The following is a 20,972-nucleotide window of genomic DNA, read 5'->3' on the forward strand; positions in this document are numbered from 1 at the left end:
TTATTGCCTTATGAACCACACTGAACATCACCACTTTCATCCACAGAAACACCAAGTCAAGAGATGTCAACTGAATGTTTATTAAAGAACACTGGTCCACTTACAAAGGGTTTCACAAAGATCAAGACTTGTAAAAATAATTTCCTTTTAAAAATATTGCAAAGAACTTTTCTGAATAACAGACCATTCATTTGAGTAAAGAATTTCTCTTCAGGAATGGCACTTCAGGTGAAACATTATACCCACCAGCAAGCAGCAATAATAGACAAGCTGTTCATGCCTGTGGAAATATTCCAAATTTGCTTATTATGCAATCACAATAAAAATAAAATATCCATTTAATGATTTGACTTTCATGAGACTACCTTTTTGTTACATAAATCTGTGCAAAAAACTTATTGAAACAGTCATAGTGTGTCTGGATCAGTCTTTAATACTTTGTCACATTACATTTTAACAACAAAACAGGGCTAGATTCAACAAAGCAAGTTGTATCAACACAAATAGCATCTTACCAGCTATGGATGTGTTGTACAATTCATTATAATTCCTTTAGGCTCCTGTGAATTCACTCCAGCTAAGCAATTATACACCAAATTAAATCAATTGCTTAGTAGGCACATTCAAATATGCTCATTAGATCATCTTTGATTAATTTAACCACTAAAACCATTAAGGACCATTTAGTTGTTTAGCCCTAAATGATTTCTAAATATCCTCGAGCTTTGTCCATTTGGAAAAACACATACCAAAGACCGCAGACAAAAGCCAAGTACAATTTAGGAACAATTTTTAACCAAGAAAACTCAATCAGATCACACCTCCGGGAAACATAAAAAGTTGTTTTTTTCCATTGTATTAACAGTCTTTTGCCACTATTAACTCACTGACAGAGTAACAGTTACATGTTAATCCATTGCTGAAAGCAAACCAGAAACGCCAAAGGCAATGTTTACAAAACATTAACACACGTGCTGAAACAATGTTATATAAAGTTAGTTTTTATAAGATGCTTGTTATCAGTTTTAATTAAAACAAAACTACATAGGGTGCCTGCTTTTAGAGTCTGGTGAAAAAGTGTATCCAACATACAGTATAGCCCAACATTTTGTAAAAATGTGTTTGGCTGATGCCTTTATCCAAAGCAACTGACATCCGTACCCATATATACAGCTAAGCATTTTACTGAAGCCATCTAAGTGAAATGTCGAAACCCAGGGTACAATAGCAGTGTCACTCAGGATATAATCCAACAATGTACCAGTTATTTCATGAACCCTAACCCCACATGCAAACTACAACCCCATATAACAAGTCAAAGTAGCAACCAGACTGCAAAAAAAAATGAACAACTACTTAATTAACATGCTGAGAATGCCAAGAATTGCTTCATTACCTGGATATACTTGTGAAAGAAAAAAATCAGTTGCAATTTTATTTTATAAACACAACCCAAAATGTTCATTTCCACACTTCAGAAAAAACTGGAAGATCTTTACAAGTATTCTGCTCTAAAAGTGGGCATAAACTGGAAAACTTAAAAAATACAAAGAAAAATTCCCTGAGTTACAGGCTTTTGTCTCCTTCAAATAATAGCCCTACTAGTGTCCCTAGGCACCAACGTTGTTGGGATAAAGGAAGACTATGACAGTGCCAAAAGCATGCTTGAACTCCACTGGTCACACACATTAAATAAGAATAACAAACAAACCAAGGCTGTGAAAGTGACATCTTATAATCAACACAACTTTCTGCTAAGTAAGAGCAAAATTCAGATCTAGAGCAAAAACCCTTGAGGATTCCCATTTTTTAAAAAAAAATAAGGTGTATAATAAGGTTCAACAACAAACCCTTATTCCTTTAACTCTCGGTAAATAATGTATACCTAGTATATTAACTGAGTTCATTAGTTATGAAGTTCTTAATTATTGAGTACTATTTATATATGTGTTTATATAATATATATACACAATGCATTATCTGAGGAAGACATTGAAAAACTTGCTGTCTAATAACTAATATCTTGTTTCCACTTATGAAGTAAAAAAAAAGTTTATCAGGCTTCTTACACTCACTTTTGCTGGTAACAGTGCTGTTTAGACATTTTATAACTAATCTATTAACAGTGCATATACTATGTATTCTTTATCTATCAAGAGTTAATAAAGGAATAATTAAAGGTTTAATATGCACCTTATTAAAAATTAAATCAGAAAGATGCTTATTCCTGGCACTGGTTGCAGCAACCTGGAACCTATCGTAGAAATACTGGGTGCAAGATAGAACTACACCTTGCACAGGACACCAGCTCACTGCAGGACAAATGCACACACAGGGACAATCCAGCAACAATTCAACATGGGTATGATGAGAACATGAAAACACCATAAAAATAAAACAACAAAAGCAGCATCGGTGACAAGACAAAACAGAAGAGATTCTAATTTTAAGAATTGAAATACTGACTTTGGAAGACCTCGTTCAGTGTACATTTGAATGTCAGAAAGAGCTTTACAACAAAAGAACATCAGTTAATTAAAAACCAAAATTTGCAGAGGTGAAAAAAAAACATATCTTAAGGAAGTTACAATTAAAAAGTGAATAACCTAATTGGGAAAATTACATTTTGTAAGAAAAGCTTGTTTTACTTGTCACCTTCTATGTAGTACACCACAGAGATTTCTACAAATTGTGCTTGAAATAAATTTGTTGACATACTTGACAAAAATGCACAGGATATTGTTTTTTAATGGCATTTACACAAAAGGACACACCTGTGATCTCAGTTAAAAAAAACGGTCAAATCATGATACATGTAAATGGATAAAACAGATAATGTATCCTGAATTCATGTTCAGATGAACTTTCTACTTTTAAAACTGGGCAAGAGAATGTGGATCATCATTTAACCTGTCTAAGAAATTAATTTGATTAAAATAAGGCTTTTAAAGACTTTATTACTATCCACCGACTACCAATGGCACAATGAGTCACCATGCAATTAGGTTGTAATAAACCTAATAAAGGTTAATGCAACAAAATGAACATAAAAATGTTGACCCGATTTAAATTATAAATTCTATCTGCCCAACTACATTTAAAGATCGTGCATGTGAAACATTTTGAGGGAGATGGAATTTAGATTCTAAAAAATAGGAAAACAATGTTTATGGGAAAGCTCAGTCAAGGTTCTTCAAGAAATACACCTTTATTCTAATAATAGTCAAAACATTATTAGTCAAAATCTCAGTTATTTCATTCTAGTACAATCATTTCACCCTCTGTCATATATGATTTCTGTGGTTTTACACATGGAATGTTTTATGCAATAGCAACAAAAAGAAACTAATAACTGGGTAGCACTTAGTGAATTTATTGCATTAATCTTCTTGGCATTTAGACCACTTTCATGAAGCACTTGTCAGTTTACCTGAAAGGGCAAAGTTCAATCCCAGCGGCTTAACACTGGACATTGGTAGCACTCTGAACAGCAGTAGTTTATGATCATTGCTCAGACTATACCACTAAAGATTACAGCCTGTATGAAGTTTGAGTTTTTCACAGATCTGGTCTTTTAGCAGCAGCTCCTTAAACCCTTTTTCTTAGCCCATCTTTTTTGCAATGAAGAATTACTATAGCAATGCAATTAGCTCATACTGCATTAGCCTTTGAATTAACCACATTATTCAAAGCACAGACCATCACTGTAGTGTAAACATTGTATTCCTGGACTGATTGGGAAAACATAGCATCTCAGGATAACATTTACAGAAATAACTTCAAATACAACTAGTTCAGTAACAGTATAGGAAAAAGTCTTAACACTTCAGAAAAAAACGGAAGACAGGTCCTACAAGGGGAAGTTATGGATAGATTGTTCATAAAAGACTGAAGGTTAAGACTGTTTCAATAAGATATAGTATTGCATATAGTGTGTATACTAGATGTACACTATACATTATAAAATAACCTAAAAAGTGATACTTATTAAATGGCTTAAAATAGTGTCCATATCTTATTATAAAACTGGTCTTTTCTTTAATAAAAAATAAATCTGTACTTTAATTGGTAATGCACATGTAATGTATGATGCACATGAATGTAAAGCAGTAACTTTGCATTGTGGTCGTTGGCAAATGTGCCTTTTCAGATTTTTCCTCTAACCTGAACTTTAATCAAACAGAAGGAGAACTGGGAAATGTTATGATCTGTGACCGTGATACAGAAGCACATCTGTAAATTCCTGGAAAAAAAATACAAGAACACCTGACAAGGCAGAGCCCAGAATATGGAGACAACTTATCATCCAATAAGTTAAGTGTTCGCATTAATTTAAAAATACATATTGAAAATGATCAATTAAAAGTGACAGAAATCCATATCCTGTGCAATCCTCTGTGATTAGTCAGAATTTCTGAACACCTTCAACTTCTCAGGAGAAACAAATAACATTGAAAACCCATTTTACTGAATACCTTTAATAAGCACAATACCTGAAATCGAGTATATTGGAGGTTCAGAAAAGCTCAACCCATTCACTCCCTCAACATCATGTTTGTACAGAGCTCTTTCCCCCCTCCCACACGTCTTTCTGCAGCACAGCAATGTTCCCATACAGAGTAACTTCTCTCCATCCCAGAAGAACTTCCTCACAGCAGCCCCACCATTTGATCAATCTGTCTCATGTAAACACTTTTCAAGGGCAACGCGTATCGCCTTTCGTCTGGAATCCTGTTGCACTGAAAGCACACACAAAAAAAGAGAAGCTTTAGTATTCCTGCGTATTAAATGTACATCTTTTTAGGCAACTGCCTCAACAACCAGCGACAGCTGAAGATAATCAATTTCCTTAGCCTGGTACTAAATGAAACAAACTGCATAAAGAATTGGAGGCAAGGAAATGTTTTCATCCTCACCAATACATACTGTACAGTAATACTCGTCCCCCCCCCCCACACACACTATGTAATAGCTTATATAGAGGGTACAAAAACAGATGTGGTTATCTCAATTAATCTTTGTATTGTGATTTAGGATCTCAGATGCAAAAAGGGCCATACAACAATAGCTGAAATTTACAAGTATAAAGAAAAGAAAAACCTAAACTACCGGAAATATTTCTCTAGCGAGGACCACAGTGTTGTTCTACAGAACTACAGATGTCCCTTTACATCTATTTACATTGTTCTACGATTTGTGCTCTAGAGGAGCTTGGCTGAAAAAGGCTAGCTTGAGTCATGCTACCAGCTGAATGAGACTGGAATTGCCTCAGTGGTACTGCATAACCGAATCAATACCAGCTGAGATAGGGTTGGGATTATCTAACCTCTCCTATTTTCAGTGAAACAATGACCTTCCGTAACTACCTGGGTGAATGTAAGCTCACAGTGATAATGTAATAATAATGTAATGTTTCTTTATTAGCCCTACACAATTTCTTGCATTAGGAATGCGTCTTTTCGCATACCCCAGCTTTTCTCTATGGAGACACAGACACAGAGACAGGGAGAGAAGCTTGGGGTCAGAGCGCAGGGTCTGCCATTGTACGGTGCCCCTGGAGCAGTTAGGGTTAAGGGCCTTGCTCAGGGGCCCAACGGCGCAGATCCTTAACCACAGAGCCACCGCTCCGCCCTACATGTCAGTGTAGGAAGCACCTCTCCTCCAATAAGCACTGAATCTCCTACACTATACATCACTGCAAATGTGTGAAAAGAGGAATAGACTAATAGGTGAAAAGGTCAGAGTTGCTGATCAGTCCTTTAGGCTTCTCCCCATCTGGTTACATTAACCATTTTACAGAAGTGATTCTCTGATAAAGGACAGATAAATCAATTTGAAGTGGGAGGTTATTTAAAGTTTAACTAAGAGCAAGCATGTCTCTAAACCCGTACATCACACAGGACAAAACATATACCCAATTGACCCACTATCCCTTGCGTATTTATAGTCAGAAACCACTTCATTATACAAGACCACAGACATTATACAAGTCTGAACTGGCAATAGAAAGTAGTCTGGAGTCAGATTTTGACCACATGACTAATACAATAACGAAAAGCACATTAACAGCTCATTAACATCTGCCAAACGTTTTGTACAATTATAGTCTGTAAGAAAGTGCGTAATGAAGAAGGAATTCTGCAAGTCACGATAAGCAAGCCGTAAACATGCTTACCTAGTTCAACATTAATAACTAAGCAGAGTCAGTGAAACCAGTGAGTACTGGCGAGTACTGGGCTAGGAAGCATAAAAACGGTGCATTCTTTCACTAGGGTGGCACAGTAGCACAGTGGTTAGCATTGCTGCCTCACAGCACGGGGGCTCTGGGTTCAACTGCAGATCTGCTATCTGTTCAGAGTTTGTATATTCTCCTTGCATGCACTAGTTTGCTTCCAGGTTGTCCAGTTTCCTCCCACGGTCAAAAAAAATATACTGGCAGGTAAATTGGCTTCTGAGAAAAATGACCCTGGTGTGAGTATGTATGCGTCGTGTCTGTGCGCATCCTGCAATGACCTGGTGTCCCACCCCGGGTGTACCTTGCTTGCGCCCATTAGGCTCCCGCTCCCCAGTGACCCCGAATTGGATGCAGCAGTTAAAAAATTGATGGATGGATCCTTAACTGAAAGCAAAGCAGACACTAACAAAGCTCCCAGATGCCCCTAAGGCCCATTAGGGTGAAAATCTTACATTGCTGGTGTTGGCTGGAGGCATATTTGGCTTTTCCCTGTCTGCGTGCAGGGTTTCGTCCCCAGGGAAGAGATCCCGCCAAGCTTTCTCTCGGAAGCGCTCGTCTATCGGTACAACGTGGCCCTCAGTGGTGAAGATGTACTTATTCTCAGACTTGTGCAAAGGGTTATCTTCATCAAACAGCTGGAAATGAAATCAAACGAACTCAGTTTTCTCTTACATTATTACACGCACACATTCCCTGCACTGTATTTGTGGCGGTAAAATGTCAGTTTATTAGATTAAGGATCTTAAAACAAAAGCATGAGTGAGCTGAGGAGAACTATACAGGGCCTACAAACATCTTTGCTTTTTTATTCTTTATACTACAAAATGGAGTTAATTATATTTTAAGGTACTGGGGTACTTAATTACTTTGGGCATAAAACAAGGAAACAAAATACTAAAAAACAGACTATATAAAATATAAACATTAAAACAGATGTAAACAAAGATACATTATCATCAGCAATGAATACAACGTTTCTAAAATAATTGATGTTTTTCTGGAATATTCATATTAAAACTATCATAGATCAGGAAATGTAACGCATACCAGATACAAATATTTACAAGTTTCACTGAGGAAAAAGCTCTCCATTCTGTCTTCTTTGGACTTGTCTACCACATGATGAAGAGTGGCATACCCACATCTGTGGAAAAATATGCAAACACTTCAGGCTTTTTGATATTTCTGACACTATACAAACCCAAAGACAATGGCAGAAGAACAAAAAGTATTTTGCGTCTCTATACAACGCTATACAACGCATCCACCTTGCGTCTGGGCAGAGGCAACATTGACAGTAACCCGTTTCTGGACTGAATGCATCTACACATCTACTGCTACATCTGTTCTCTTTCTTTTCTTTTCCCGTTTACAACCGTTTTTTGTGCAATATATGCCAGGGACCTGTGCAATACATTTATATCTATATTTATATTCATATGTGTGATACGATTTTTCTGTGTACTGTTCTGTTCTACTTTGTTCTTTGTGTGTCCGGACTGTGAGTAACTCTTTTAGTGCGCCCCTCACTGTACTGATTGTATTGTATGTATTGTACTATTATTATTATTGTATCATTCGTTACACTGTGGCTGTGTTGTCTGTGTAAAGCTGCTGTTGCACTGCAATTTCCCTCACGGGATCAACAAAGTATCTATCTATCTATAGAAAGTTGTAGGGGAGCCGTGTCAGTGTGCAAGCTGGAAAGCAACTAGCAGAAATAAATTCCGCTCTGAAATGGAGAAAGCAGTAAAAAAACATGTCTCAGTGATGAAGCCTGCTTAGTGCATGTGGGGATGAAAACAGGACTTTTTACCACACCTCTATGTTCCACATCCATGCTGCACTATGTACAGGAATAAGGCTTTAGATGAAATGTAAGGTTTCTCAATTGAAATTCTTCTATACATTAATTTGCTTTTCCTTTGAACCACTTACCTGACTTTGGTATTTTTTTCAAGGCTTTGAAGGATATCCATTCCAACATGCAAATAAAAGGGATTCTTGGTAGCCTGTGCAATAAGGAATACACCATTTAAAAGTATTTCTATCCATTTCCAACAACATTTTTCCCCCCCAACTAGCCTAGACTATGGACAATCATCTTGGAATATATTTTCACATTGTACATCTTCACAAAAAAATATAATTTCATTATGCAGCTTCGACAATTTCTGACACACAACAGGTGAGCTTTGAATTACTGGATTCAGGAGAAAGGTATATCATAGTTGTCGATTAATATTTTAATGTATTAATTATATAAATATTTAACTCTTAGGTATTAGAAATAAACATTTTTAAGACTGCTAGCAATTTAAAGAGCATTCAGTACCTGATATAAAAGGTAGGTGGACTCCACTAGCTCAGGTCTTAGTGGGTAGAAAAGGACATCTGGTGCCTGTAGCTGCCAGTTGTACCTCTCTGGTAGAGCACCGAATCGCTTCCATATGGCATAATAAAAGGCGTGCAGGCAGATTGCATTTTCTACATCTCCGTTTAACACCTGAAAATTAATTTTAAAACAGTGTCACCTTCAAGACCATGATCATAATTAGAATGCTGTGCTTAAAGTATGGAAAGCAAGCCTTTAACTGCAAAAATCATCAGACTTTAACTTCATCAAACCACAAATGCATTAACCTTAACTGTTTTCTCAACAAATCCTTTGAATGTGATATGTCTGGAGCCACCCTCGGGAAGATTGGCTGCCGATCAAGACTCACGATGTACAGGGACATACTATTTCACCCCAAGAGCAGTCTCCTCCTAGGCTGCACCAAGATCAGAGGAAACTAAAGCTTACAATGAATGCAGCCATTTTGGGTAACTTGCACTAATATATTAAAGCAACTTTATTATACAAATAGACAGAAGTAGACAAAAAGTCACATTTTATACCTGAAGACCAGGGAAAAAAGCCTGAAGGGAGTCTATCCAGGTGTTCATGATCTGTCCGTTGAACATGTTCACGTTGACATACAGTGGGGGATCGCCCTCCCCTTCATTGCAGGACTCCCGCCTACAAACACGGGGAATGGACACACGGATCTAAATTACGGATTTTAAGAGGCATCGTCTGAACGACTAAATTAGCCGATTACAGAGGTAAAAGAGCTCCACACATCCAACTCTGTGAATCGGGCATCACAACTTCAAACCCGGATCATGTCACCAGCCATATGTGACCCCAAGCAGAACTGCACAAATAGCTCAGCACCACCAGGGTACTCTTTGGGTTTGTGGGCCATGACTTTCTTCGGTTCCGGTGAAACGGTGACCTTTGAACTTTCCCAGGCATCTGCCGGGTCATGACTCTTCCAGTCCAAGACGAACTTCCTGTACGTTGCTGCATAGCATGTCAAAACATGCTCGATGGATGAGCTGGGCAGAGGAGCCCGTCTCTCACTTTGAAACCATGTGTTCCAGGCAGTTTTATCAGAAAACAATTTAGAGCCTAGAGCCCACATTTAAAAGCCAGTATGGATGGGACTTCATGTGGTTTTGCGATCAAGAACACATAAGATGCATGGTGCTTGCAACTACAGAACCATGCAACTTGTTTCAAAACAAAAAAGCAGTTCTGGCATGGAATATAAGCGTATTCTTGGTTCTTAAACTAAAAAATGTTCATCACAAATGCCTTTAATTATTCCAGCTGCATAAAACAATTATACCGAGTGTGGTTTTACCCAGGGCTCTAAATGTTTATCCCTGCCTCTGTTAAATTAAGGGACTTTGAAGATATGACTCAATATTGTGAAAACTATAAAGTTAGTGTCCATCAATCTACAATAAAACTGCACTGGCAGAAGAGTAGCACCACATAGATATCTGTATGTTGAACTCTTTCATAAATGTTCTAAATCAAATATATAAATAATGCAACTCTGAATAACACACAATTTGACGTGTAAACTGTTGGGACTAGTTATACTAACAGGATCTGAACATGGCTCCAGGCTTCCATCTTGAATGTCTTCTGTAGCACAAAATGATCAGTGCTCTGACACTGTTTCAGTTCTGCTTTGGTTCAAACTGATTTCCCTCTCCTGGCAGGATCTTGCATGATTCAGAATGAAGGAACTACATTTTACAAATAAAAATAGCAGGTAGGTTTCTTCACACACAAAACTGCAAATGGAGTGTTGACGAGCCACATCACCATGACATAATGACCATATATACTGAAAAGACTACATTTCACTTGAAACAGTGAAAATGTTTCAAATAATTATGATTAATAACGATAAATAAACCTCCCCTACTCAGAGGGTAAGCTTCTTTAAATTGGCATCTAGTGAAGACTTAATATCTGCTAATTGCACAGCAAAGAGAGATGTTAGTTGTAAAATTCATAACTAATAATGCAAGACACTTGTAAAAGCCTCTTGAAGCAAATGTGTAGCAAGGTTTGATTTCACCAGAAAACCCAATAACTCTGAAGCAGCCAGGCACACTGTCACATTGCCATACTGATCAGAATTGAAGTAAAAGTAAGTTTAATTTCTCTTAAGAAGTTTGGAGAAATGCATTTCGCACATGCACCGACTTCCAAATGTACCAAGAAAATCTAATGTAAATAAGTCTAAGTATTGTTTTCCAATTCAGAAGGTGCTGAAAGAAGTGTTCCTGACACTTAATTAATGAATTTCAACAACAACTTCAATCCATGAAAGCAGATTGGATTTGTAATATTCTTTTAAGGGAAAATTAACAGGTGTAAACAATCCACAATCTCAGTCAGGTTTGTTTGTGACAAAAGGTGCTGTGAGTTTATTATGTATGCATTACAGGAACTGCTCAGCTACAAAAGCTGTAGGCAATTCAGAGTACCAGCTGGGACTTTCCCATTTATCTAGTCAAACAATTACACAGAAACAAGCACAGAAGACAAAGCCTTTTCTGAGGAGTGATACCACTCCAAGGGAGTAGTTAACATATTAAGCAAAGATGTCGTGGAACAAAGACCGCTTATTTACAACTCCAGATATCCACCCCCCACTAGTCCTTGAACATTATTTTTTAAGTCCGGTGCAATTTCAGCTCCACAAATCTTACCTGACAACTTCTGTTACTCTTCAAGCAATTTCTCTGCCCACAATATGCTCTTAAACCCTTTCCTGCACAGGTTATGCCATGTTGTATATGCAAAGCTATACCTTTGTTTTGAGGCTGGCCTACCAAATTACTCTGTACTTTGCACAATATAGGAAGGCCTGAAAATGTATGGCCCTAGACACAAGTATGATGCATTGCTAAATTCTGCACCAGAAACATCTTCCACTGATTTATCAACTGCTTAGGTTACAGAAGTATCTGCACAGGAAGAACTGCAATGCTATTTTTATATTTCAGAGGTTTGAAAGATTCTGCATTGATGGTTCATTTCAAACCACAATAAAAGTAAAATGTACACAGTAACTTGCAAAACCTCCAATCTACACCACAAAATAGACAATCTTCAGGTGTGCGTAGCACCATATTGCGCGATTCAGAACAAGGCAGCAAGACTTCCAGTGGCGTGTTGTGGCCTTATTACATTGTAAACAGGCTTGAGAATAGATTTCTGTTAATCCAATAGAAATATTGGTTTCGATTTCGACGGTTTTGCCAACAAATACTACTTGTTAATTCTGCACACAGATCACATTGTAACATTTATGCAGCAAAATGTCTGCTGCACACCTGTACTTATTATCTCGTACATCACATTACATTAATCATTATAGTGAATTGTTATGCGGTTCCTCTGGCTCATGTTGCAATTCGTGTGAACTCGAATGCGAGTTTGCAACAACATGGCGACTTACAGTACTTTCACACAGTTCACGATTTTGTGCTTCATTCGAAATTTGTAAAAATTTTCTATAATGTCAATGAATTTATTTTGTTACTGAGATTTAATTACCGGTCTGAGAAATTGGGACTGCAGTTCCCCTTTACAAACCGAGGAGTCGACATTTCATACTGACCCTCTTCTCATATGGCTCTGAATGCTCTCATAAGCAGCATGAAACATCTTGTAGTCCTCTTTTTCTCCAAACAGAATATAAGATTTGAGCAGATACTCATAGAAGGAGTCCATTCCGGCGCCCAGTCCACTTTGCTTGCCAACCCACTGACCCGTCTGGATGTTGATCACGTTGCCTAAGTTGAAAAAGGAAAGAACAACAAGAGATCGCATTTATCATCCACGGCATGACAACCCGATTTACTCTAAGCCCTAAAGGAAATGGTGGACTGCTTGATCTGCTGAACTGTCAAAAGGAACTCAAGATCTCAAGCAGACTTACCCAATAGGCCTGTCTCATTGCTCCTGAAGTTCCAAAGGGCTTTAACAGCCCTTCGTGCCACCCACTCAAACGTTGAGTCTCCCAGAAGGCGGCTAAGAATCCCAAACTCCACCAATAAGGAGCCAGCACCAGCTGTGCACGTTTCATTGATGCTGTTGGGAGGAACACCATTCTTCAAGTTCACCTTTGACAAGAGAGACCGTTTTTGATGTCAAACATCCAATGAATTAAAAAAAAAACGTATTTTAAGATAAAGAAATATTCTTAATATTATTTAATATTTACAAAAGGATACTTGCTTTTAAAATTGGACTTGAAAGGGGTGCAGTCCATGTAAGCTGAATAAACTTTCTTTGCCATTTTGACAGCACTTGCTTAATAAATGCCAATTTAATTTTTCTTTTACTCTGGAATAGTTTGTATCCATTATGGCCATGTCTATGGCGATTTCAAAAGCCTGGAATCCAAAGAGCAATTATGCTGACTGGCAATTTTCAATGGAGACAGCAGAGATTGAAAACCAAGTTAAGTACCAGCTCTTCTCTTCAAATATTTCCGAGATAGCGTGTCTAATAGTTGGAAGTCACCACTTACACGAGGATAAGGAATCCCTGTACTGGTGTTCTCAAAAGCAGGAAGGAGCCTGACGGCTAAATCACGAGCCAGATGCAGAAGCTCATTGTCATAATCCACCAGGCCAATATTGCCAAATGGCTGCTTGGAGTCAGTCAGAAGGATATGTGCCGAAATCAAGCTGCCTAGGATCCTGTGGAGACAGTTTCGAGTAACAGTGAACCCATAATTTAACAGATGCTTTCACCTCATGTGACTAGCAATCAAAACAATTCATGCACTGAAAAAAGTAATATAAAAAATAATGCATTGCAGTGAACAGCCATGATCACAATCCAAAAAACAATCATGCATATATAAAAAAAAAAAACTAACAGCTGGAGTGCAAAATCTACCAATTTTATACTTTACTGCCTTGTGAAGAACTGAAGACCGTTAACTTGGAGTACTACCAGAATAATTTGCATTGGTGGTTTTCCCATGTGTACTTTTAACCATTTGAATGCATTTAAAGTAGATTGCAAATTTTATGCTGCCTGAAAATGCTGTCACCGATGGCAACCAAAACAAGGCGTCAAAGACATACAAGTTTTAAATAAGAAAAAAAAACAGAACTGCACTAGTGAGAAGGAGAAAGCTAAAAATGCACAAACACACAGGAGTATGTTTTTGGAGCAAACGTCACAGGTAGCTGTCAAATAAATATGGATGCTGGGGCCCAAGCTTGGCACCAGATTGAAAAACAAAAGAGATTAATGAATACCTGTTGTCTGAGCCTTCGATAAGAAATCTCTGTCAAGAACGAGGCTAAACTGTTGGCGCAGAGCTAATGGGCCCCGAAAGTTGGCCATAGCTATGGTCAATTCACAGAATTCTCCAAGATGCAGATCTCAATCCTGATAGGACTCCAGAGCAGACAGAAATAGAAAATAAACTCTGGGATCCACACAGAGAGCAAAGATAATGGCTTTGGCCACATGCACAGGGTGCAGATTGTGTGATGATCACACAGGCTGAGTGAGAACAGAAGGAGCAGACAGCACAGCAGCAAGGAGATCAAGGGAAGATCCGGGAGGTTTAAATCGGTGGAGCAGCTTGAGGGTCTCTGGACTTTCTACAGTGTGAAGTGGGTGCCTTCCAAGAGGTCTTTGCAGACTGCACAGGGAAACTTGTGGCAATCTGTTTCTGAAAGTCCATGCATGCTCAAGAAGGCAAGGTGACTGGATTCCTCAGTTTGCTATGTAAGGTATGTGGTATATTATCAACTTAATTACAATTCAGTGTTCATAATTAGAAGGTTCAGTTATTGGAAACTGAAAATCTAGGTGTACAGGGGATTTGCTCAGAAATGCCTGGACAGACAGAAAATATCTGCAGGTCCTCACTGGCTGCAGAGTTGATGAGGTGATGTCAGCTTTGTCTGCAGAAGTGAAGTTTGAGCTAGATGGTAGAGTATCGGCTCTACCGCTTTCTTAACGTCTAAAACAAAAGTCACAAAACAAACTGCAGGACACCGGGGTGCACTCAAATGCCAGTAAAAGCTTAAAGTTTATGCAGAGCAAGGCAGAAACAATAAAGAGTCCAAGGTTGAGCGGGTATCAGTGGAATTCAAAAACAACAGGTAAGACAAGTGAGCAGTAGCAGTACAGTGGTGCTTGAGCAAAGAATTCTGGGAAAGAATGTTACTGTAGAACTGGTATCATGCATAACAAAAATTAACAATGAAATACAGCCCAACATAATGAATACACTTCTATCAGAGTGCACAGCGCATATTCTACAGGGAAAGCAGAAGAAATAAGACACTATAGATCTTCACAGATGTACAGGCTGTGGAGGTAGAGCAACAGCAGAAAGCTTAATACAATAAGAGCACTTGACTGTCAATTCAGTTTATTAGGGACTTTATTGTTCTGTTATTTTTAAATTACATGTGGCAGACATTCAAGGTAATGCATGTGATTGGACTGAGAACTAATGAATAGAAAATGTTACCCACCTGATATTAGCCTCAAACACCTGAACAGTGGAGTCTTTGTCAAAGGAGACCGTATCAATCACAAGTTTGACAGCTCTGTGAAACTCTGAAACATTCCCCAATACCTGGGAAAGAAGTGACAAACAGACCGTAAACTTTGAAAAGCATACATAAAGTTAGGCAAAAACTAAACTCTTACTTTACTGCAGGCCTGAGAAATATATTTATTTCCTTGTTAAATGTGTATTTGCTAGGTTATTGCTGCTCTAAAGAAATAAAATACTAAGCCCAAGCAGCCTAATTATTCTACAGGACCAAAGTGTTCCTGAATGAATAATTTATAAAATTATTATTCTACATATCCAAAGTGATTTTACAAACATTTTAGAAGCACAGTATTTAACTGTATATTGTAAACCAAGATTATGGTAGTATGGTGGGGGTTTCCACTGTAAAAGTTTAATAGGTGACAGTTTTCACTGGATGTAATCCTCTTATGCCTTTATTTAAAATTTGAAAGGTGAAACAGCTGTATAAAGCAAAGGGCAAAGTGAATACCACTGAAGAATACAAAATAGCATTTCGAGTTTGGAATAAAAACACATCCATTATAAGAAACCTGCTTATTCCCGGTATTGTTTTTTCCCCAAATATCAGCAATACCAGGTCTGTAGTCATCTGAAGTCTGTCCAGGAAACATACAGTGCATAGCAAGACAATACCCTGGATGGGACACCAGTACAAATAAAAGACACCCATGCACACATAGCGACAGTTTAAAGGCACCAATTAAGTGTAGAGGAAACCAGGGCACTCAGGAAAAATCCATGTAAACCCAAGGAAAACATGCAAACTCCACACAAAGGGCACCCCAATCTGGAATCAAACCCAGGACCCCAGAGCTCTTAGCCTCAGGACTGCTAACCACTTGTGGATTAAATATTTTGCAAATAACTGTTTCATTTTTTAATTCTCACAGTGATTCATCAGGATGTAAACCAAAACAGGGAGTCCTGTAGGACTCGCTCTCGAGTGCTACACATTGGTATTGTGTTCCAACTATCTGAGACTATCTGAGACTTATCATGAAATGCAAAAATAAAGAAAATGGTGCAAACAACACTTCACCAGGATCCCTTCTTACAGCTTTTACTTAAAGCAGGTGTTCATTTACAGTTGACTGAGTCCCACTTTTAACCCAGCACGTTCACATAAAGTCTTGAGCTAACCAACCAAGAGCGGAAGAACAAGAGACGTCATTCTAAGAATGATGTAGCTAAATAAGAGGGGGTCGTTAACTTTCAAACGCACGGGTGGCTTTCAACTCTAAAGGTTTGTTTCCGAGAGTTAATCTAGGCATATTATGACAGGGGATATTTCTTCCAACTGCAACGCAAACCCCAAGACAAAACAAGAACTCAATTAAAAGACCATGTTGCAGTTATGCAATGCCCACTATAGACAGGACATGCAGTCTGGACGAAAGCAAGAGGGAATGATGAGCACAGGAGACCTGGGTACTGCACACTCTGTAAAGACATGGTAGGTGATGGCATGAGCAGTGTAACAGTGATGGGATGAGGTGTTTTCTGCCACAGGCCCACACTTGCAGCTGCTTGCTAATTATCTACCACAGTCACAAAAGCAACAAACACCGGAAGCACCACAGTACATATGTACAGCAGTTAGGTTGCCAAGTACAGCATTAAAAAGATAAGGCTGAGGCACACCTGCATTAGAAATACAGTATATAGAATTTGGCAATGCCTTCCAAAACCTGCATGAACTTCAACGAGAATATAAAGTAATGACTGAAGATTAATTCAATCAGAGCTTCCAGTCTCAAGAATCCATGCTATGGTTGTCTAATATACAAGCTGTCACACAACAAGTACACACGGATTCTGTGGGTTGAGCTCAACATCATAGATAAATTATTTTCTCACAGCGATAGAAGATTTAAGCGAGATCAGGAGACACTTGTGTGAATTGAACATTGAATTGCCTCAACATCATTTAGAACACTTTGGTCAGATTTTTCACATTTGGGCACTATGGTACAAGCACTATATTGCGGATGTCAAGACACTATAAAGGAGAGCAACCAGACTTAATTCCTGGTCTGAAGAAACTGTAATATTCAGATTAGGGTAACTGAACAAATGTTTTATTTTTAGAGAAAATTACATATCACCAGCAACGGATGCAGCCAAGCAAGAGTACTAAAAAAGTTCCAAAAAGTAGCATTCAGAAGGAAAACAGGTGAAGTTCCACCTGAAGTATCATAGAAATCCGAAATACACTTCCTAACCCGGCTGTTGAAGCTGACACTCTGGGCTCCTTGATGAAGTTCTTGAATTATTAAGCTACTTGTTGCCAGATTAACCTCATGAGCTGAACAGACTTTGATCTCATGCATAAACTTTATGTTCTCAAGCTATATCAATTCCAGGACAAAAGAAGTGGGCAAGAACATTAGAGAGGGTGAAAAATAAGAGACGTTTGTACGCCCAACTGAAAACTCTCAGCTTGTTGATCCAAGGATTGAATCCAGCAGTTACTCGAGAGATCTTGCAAGGTCCCAAGGAATCACCAATGTACTGGTAGTTAACTCCAGACAACTTGTGTAAAGAAGTGCCACTTACTTCCAATGCTGCAGGCACTTCTTGGTTTACTGCTTGCACCCTTACTTCAGAAAAACAAAGGTCTGCAAACCATGGTGTCATTTGGTAGTTTAGTAACCAAGTAAATCTAAAATTTTGGAGAGGTATTTCTTTAAGGTGCCCCGAGGTTGAATCTAAACTACCGTATCTGGCTGGGAAACCAATTCCAGATACCCACAGCTCTCTGAGTAAGGAAGGGTTGCCTATTCTCTGTCCTAAGTGAATTCCCCTTAAGTTTCCAATTGTCACCACATGTCCTTGTTTCACTGCTGAGTGTGAAAAAGCACAGTTGGCTGAACTGTTGACCCCCTTAGAACTGTGTACTGTATAACCATATCAAATCTCCTCTATTCTACAAGGTACAGATTTAAGATTCTTAACCTGTCTGTATGCAACAGTCTCCCTGAGACCAGGAATAGCTTTAGTTGCTCTCCACTGAGCTCTTTCCAAGCGAATAATATCTGCTCTGAGGTATTGTGACCAAACCTGAACACAGTACTCAAGTTAAACACTAATTGTGGAGTATGACGTTATCCACTAGATTTACTTTGCCCATACCTTCGCCAGTCTGAATACTCTGTTCAAAAGAAAAAGATTCATTTTCTTTAACCTGTAAATGACATTACTGGAAAATCAAGTATTGTTCTCTGTACCCTATTTGTTTATAGACCTGACTTGATATAGTAAGAGTATAGTTCACTGAAACCCCATACAAGACATATGGTATCTCTGTATCTATGGATCTACACTTTTGTCAGCGAAACGTGGAATACTTACCAACAGTGTATCGAGCGTGTCAATGAGCGTCAATGAATAGTTTCCTAAGACATCGTTGATATTGATGTTGGACCTGGAAAAACAAGATCTCTATAAAATATGTGGGATTAAAGAATGTTACTAGTAAATTGTGGCAGCGGTGAGGGCGCATACCCACGTGAACCCGAGAGCGCTACAAAATAAATGTCATATCTTGAATCAAGCTTGAAACACTCCATAGCTCATTTAAAGACTTACAGCATTTTAGTAACACATTATATAACAAGATAAACGTTATAAGTTACTAAATATAAAAAAAAACTTTCAGGAAACAAAAGTGTGGAAATATCTGGTGCAGAACGAATAACTAAGCACCACTAACAATACAGGGCTTATTTTCAGAGAGCAAATACAATGGAAAACTTAACCAATAATTAAACAGCATTTCATGTACTGTATATAAAGTTAAATCGAACTCCCCTGTTACAGACCAGATTGATATCAACAGAAACAATATATCCCTTTTTTAGATTTATTTTTGCTAATCCTGAAATAGCAACTGTGGCAGCAAGAGATCCCTTTTTAAAACCAATGTTCTATTCAAATGAACACGTTGCAAGCAGTAATGCTAAAATACGGCGTGAATGTCAAAGATCTAAAGGTTCATCAGTTAATGGTTTTATAAGTCGACTTTAGTTTTTAGTGCTTGTGAATACTACGTAAAAAAGTCCATCTGTAACGTTTTTTGTGAACAAATAGCTCGCCCGGACTGTACACCGTCCAGGATATGGCTCAACACTGAATAAACCGACACATTCCAATATAATAAATGTAGTAGGTCTAGAAGCATACAAAGGTTGTCCGAGTTTAAACTTTAAATACTGGAAAACCTACTGATTAAAGGCCTAGCTGAGTAGCTACAGTAAAGTAACAACAAAAGAGAGTACCGGTTACTGTATTTCCATGATTAATAGCATTGAGTCCTATTACGAATTGTAGTAACAAGAACTGAATCGTCTCAAACAACAGGGACCATCTCTTCGGTTTTTGATCCACATATTTGACTAAACTCCCCACCTAGCTGGTTATCATCTACGTTTGTCACGATGACCTGAGAGAAAAGTTATTCTAGCAACAACTTAAAATTGCACTGGCGAAGCTTAAAAGCAGTTGTGTAGGAAAACACTCGGACTGAAAGACAACAGTAACATACGCAAATGACTTGTTCCCAGGTATTCACGGAGAACGGTTACCTACTTATGCATCACCCCTGAGTGGAACCACTGCTTGGACTATGGTGCAGTAAATAATGAAAATTAATTACTGAGATTAAGTAAAGAGAAAGACGTAGCTAAACTTACGGGTTAAGAACATCGGGTCCTCTTCCTTGGCAGTCAATGGGATTTAGTTCGTCTTTGGGAAACGCGTATTTCATGTAATTTTCATATCCAAAGTAGAACATTTCTTTAGCCATACCCTTCATCTTTGCCTTAAGAGTCTCTGGGAATGTGTTGTATTTCCTCGCGTACTCATCCCTACCGTCCTCAAAGAAATTGAGATAAGAGTTTCCTCGGTCGCATTCACTATTCCTGGGGCAGGATCCACCGTGTTCAGCCCCATTCTCAAGTCCCTGATTAAGCCAGGTGTTACTCCGTGCATTCGCCTTCTCGTTCTCTTTGAAAAGGTCTATTTTTTGCACGTTGAAGTGGAAATTTATAGGAAAGCTTTGATAAAACCCCCAACTAGGTCCCAACCCAAACGCTAACCAAAGGACAAAGCTTAAGGCCAGTCTTAACAAGAGCAGACCAAGCACTATCGACCTCCATTGCATTTTTGCCCCGGCACGGCCTTGAAAACCATACTTCACATACGGCTGTTTTTAAGAAACAGAAAGTTTGATCGTCCTTTTACTTCCCCTTCGCCCCGCAGTCTCTCTCAGCCGTGTTCCTGTCAACAAGGTGAACCTGCCCCCCTTCTGGCATCCGATTGGCGTTCCATAGGGCTGGTCTCCCGGGCACGGCCACCACACGAGGCTCGGGGATTGGGCCTGCCAGCCGTCTGTCTCAGACAGGCGTGTCTGGCTGCGGTGTCGTGGCAAGCTCCTCATTCAGTAAATTTCTTAAGCCAATTAGGCAGCCACAAGTAAAAGCAAAAAAAGCAAAACAACGCGATTACGTCTATGCTTTTGGGAGCATGCAGATTAATGCAATGTAGTATTTTCTTAAATGTACCTCATTGCGCACGATTATTTTTAAGAACATTTACAACTAGATGGTTTTCGTCTCATAATTTAAAGACGATCAGCAATAAATCCAGAAATGACATTTAAGTGCGGAGGAATAGTAACAGAAATTACGTAGAAGAGTGAGAGTTTCTACATAGGAACTTTTTTGTAATTACCCCGTCGATCAAGGCCATTGATATTGACAGTAGAGACATAGCGGAGACTATCATTTTCATTATCTACATGT

General features: G+C 38.5%; 1 protein-coding gene across 1 annotated transcript; it reads right to left on the reverse strand.

Moving 5' to 3' along the window:
* Window positions 1–58: 58 nt before the first annotated feature.
* On the reverse strand, window positions 59–20,666 carry edem1 (ER degradation enhancer, mannosidase alpha-like 1). Its single transcript, XM_006630687.3, has 12 exons — window positions 19,863–20,666; window positions 18,523–18,595; window positions 15,104–15,207; window positions 13,126–13,297; window positions 12,532–12,715; window positions 12,211–12,385; window positions 9,137–9,257; window positions 8,571–8,741; window positions 8,174–8,247; window positions 7,283–7,379; window positions 6,688–6,870; window positions 59–4,739 (listed from the first exon to the last, which is right to left on the reverse strand). Exons 1-12 carry the CDS (start codon window positions 20,330–20,332, stop codon window positions 4,650–4,652), a joined length of 1,914 nt encoding a protein of 637 aa, XP_006630750.1. The 5' UTR covers window positions 20,333–20,666; the 3' UTR covers window positions 59–4,649.
* Window positions 20,667–20,972: the final 306 nt, after the last annotated feature.

This window comes from Lepisosteus oculatus, chromosome 4 (assembly GCF_040954835.1).
Source record: "Lepisosteus oculatus isolate fLepOcu1 chromosome 4, fLepOcu1.hap2, whole genome shotgun sequence".
In the NCBI taxonomy this organism is placed as follows: Eukaryota; Metazoa; Chordata; class Actinopteri; order Semionotiformes; family Lepisosteidae; genus Lepisosteus; species Lepisosteus oculatus.

Coding starts and splice junctions, on each gene's coding strand:
- edem1 (XM_006630687.3), bottom strand. CDS start 20,332: ATGCAATGGAGGTCGATAGTGCTTGGTCTGCTCTTGTTAAGACTGGCC. Junction 9,258..12,210: donor CAGAGCCATATGAGAAGAGG/GTCAGTATGAAA, acceptor CCGTGTTTGTAG/GCGGGAGTCCTGCAATGAAG. Junction 7,380..8,173: donor GAAAAAAATACCAAAGTCAG/GTAAGTGGTTCA, acceptor ATTTTTCCACAG/ATGTGGGTATGCCACTCTTC.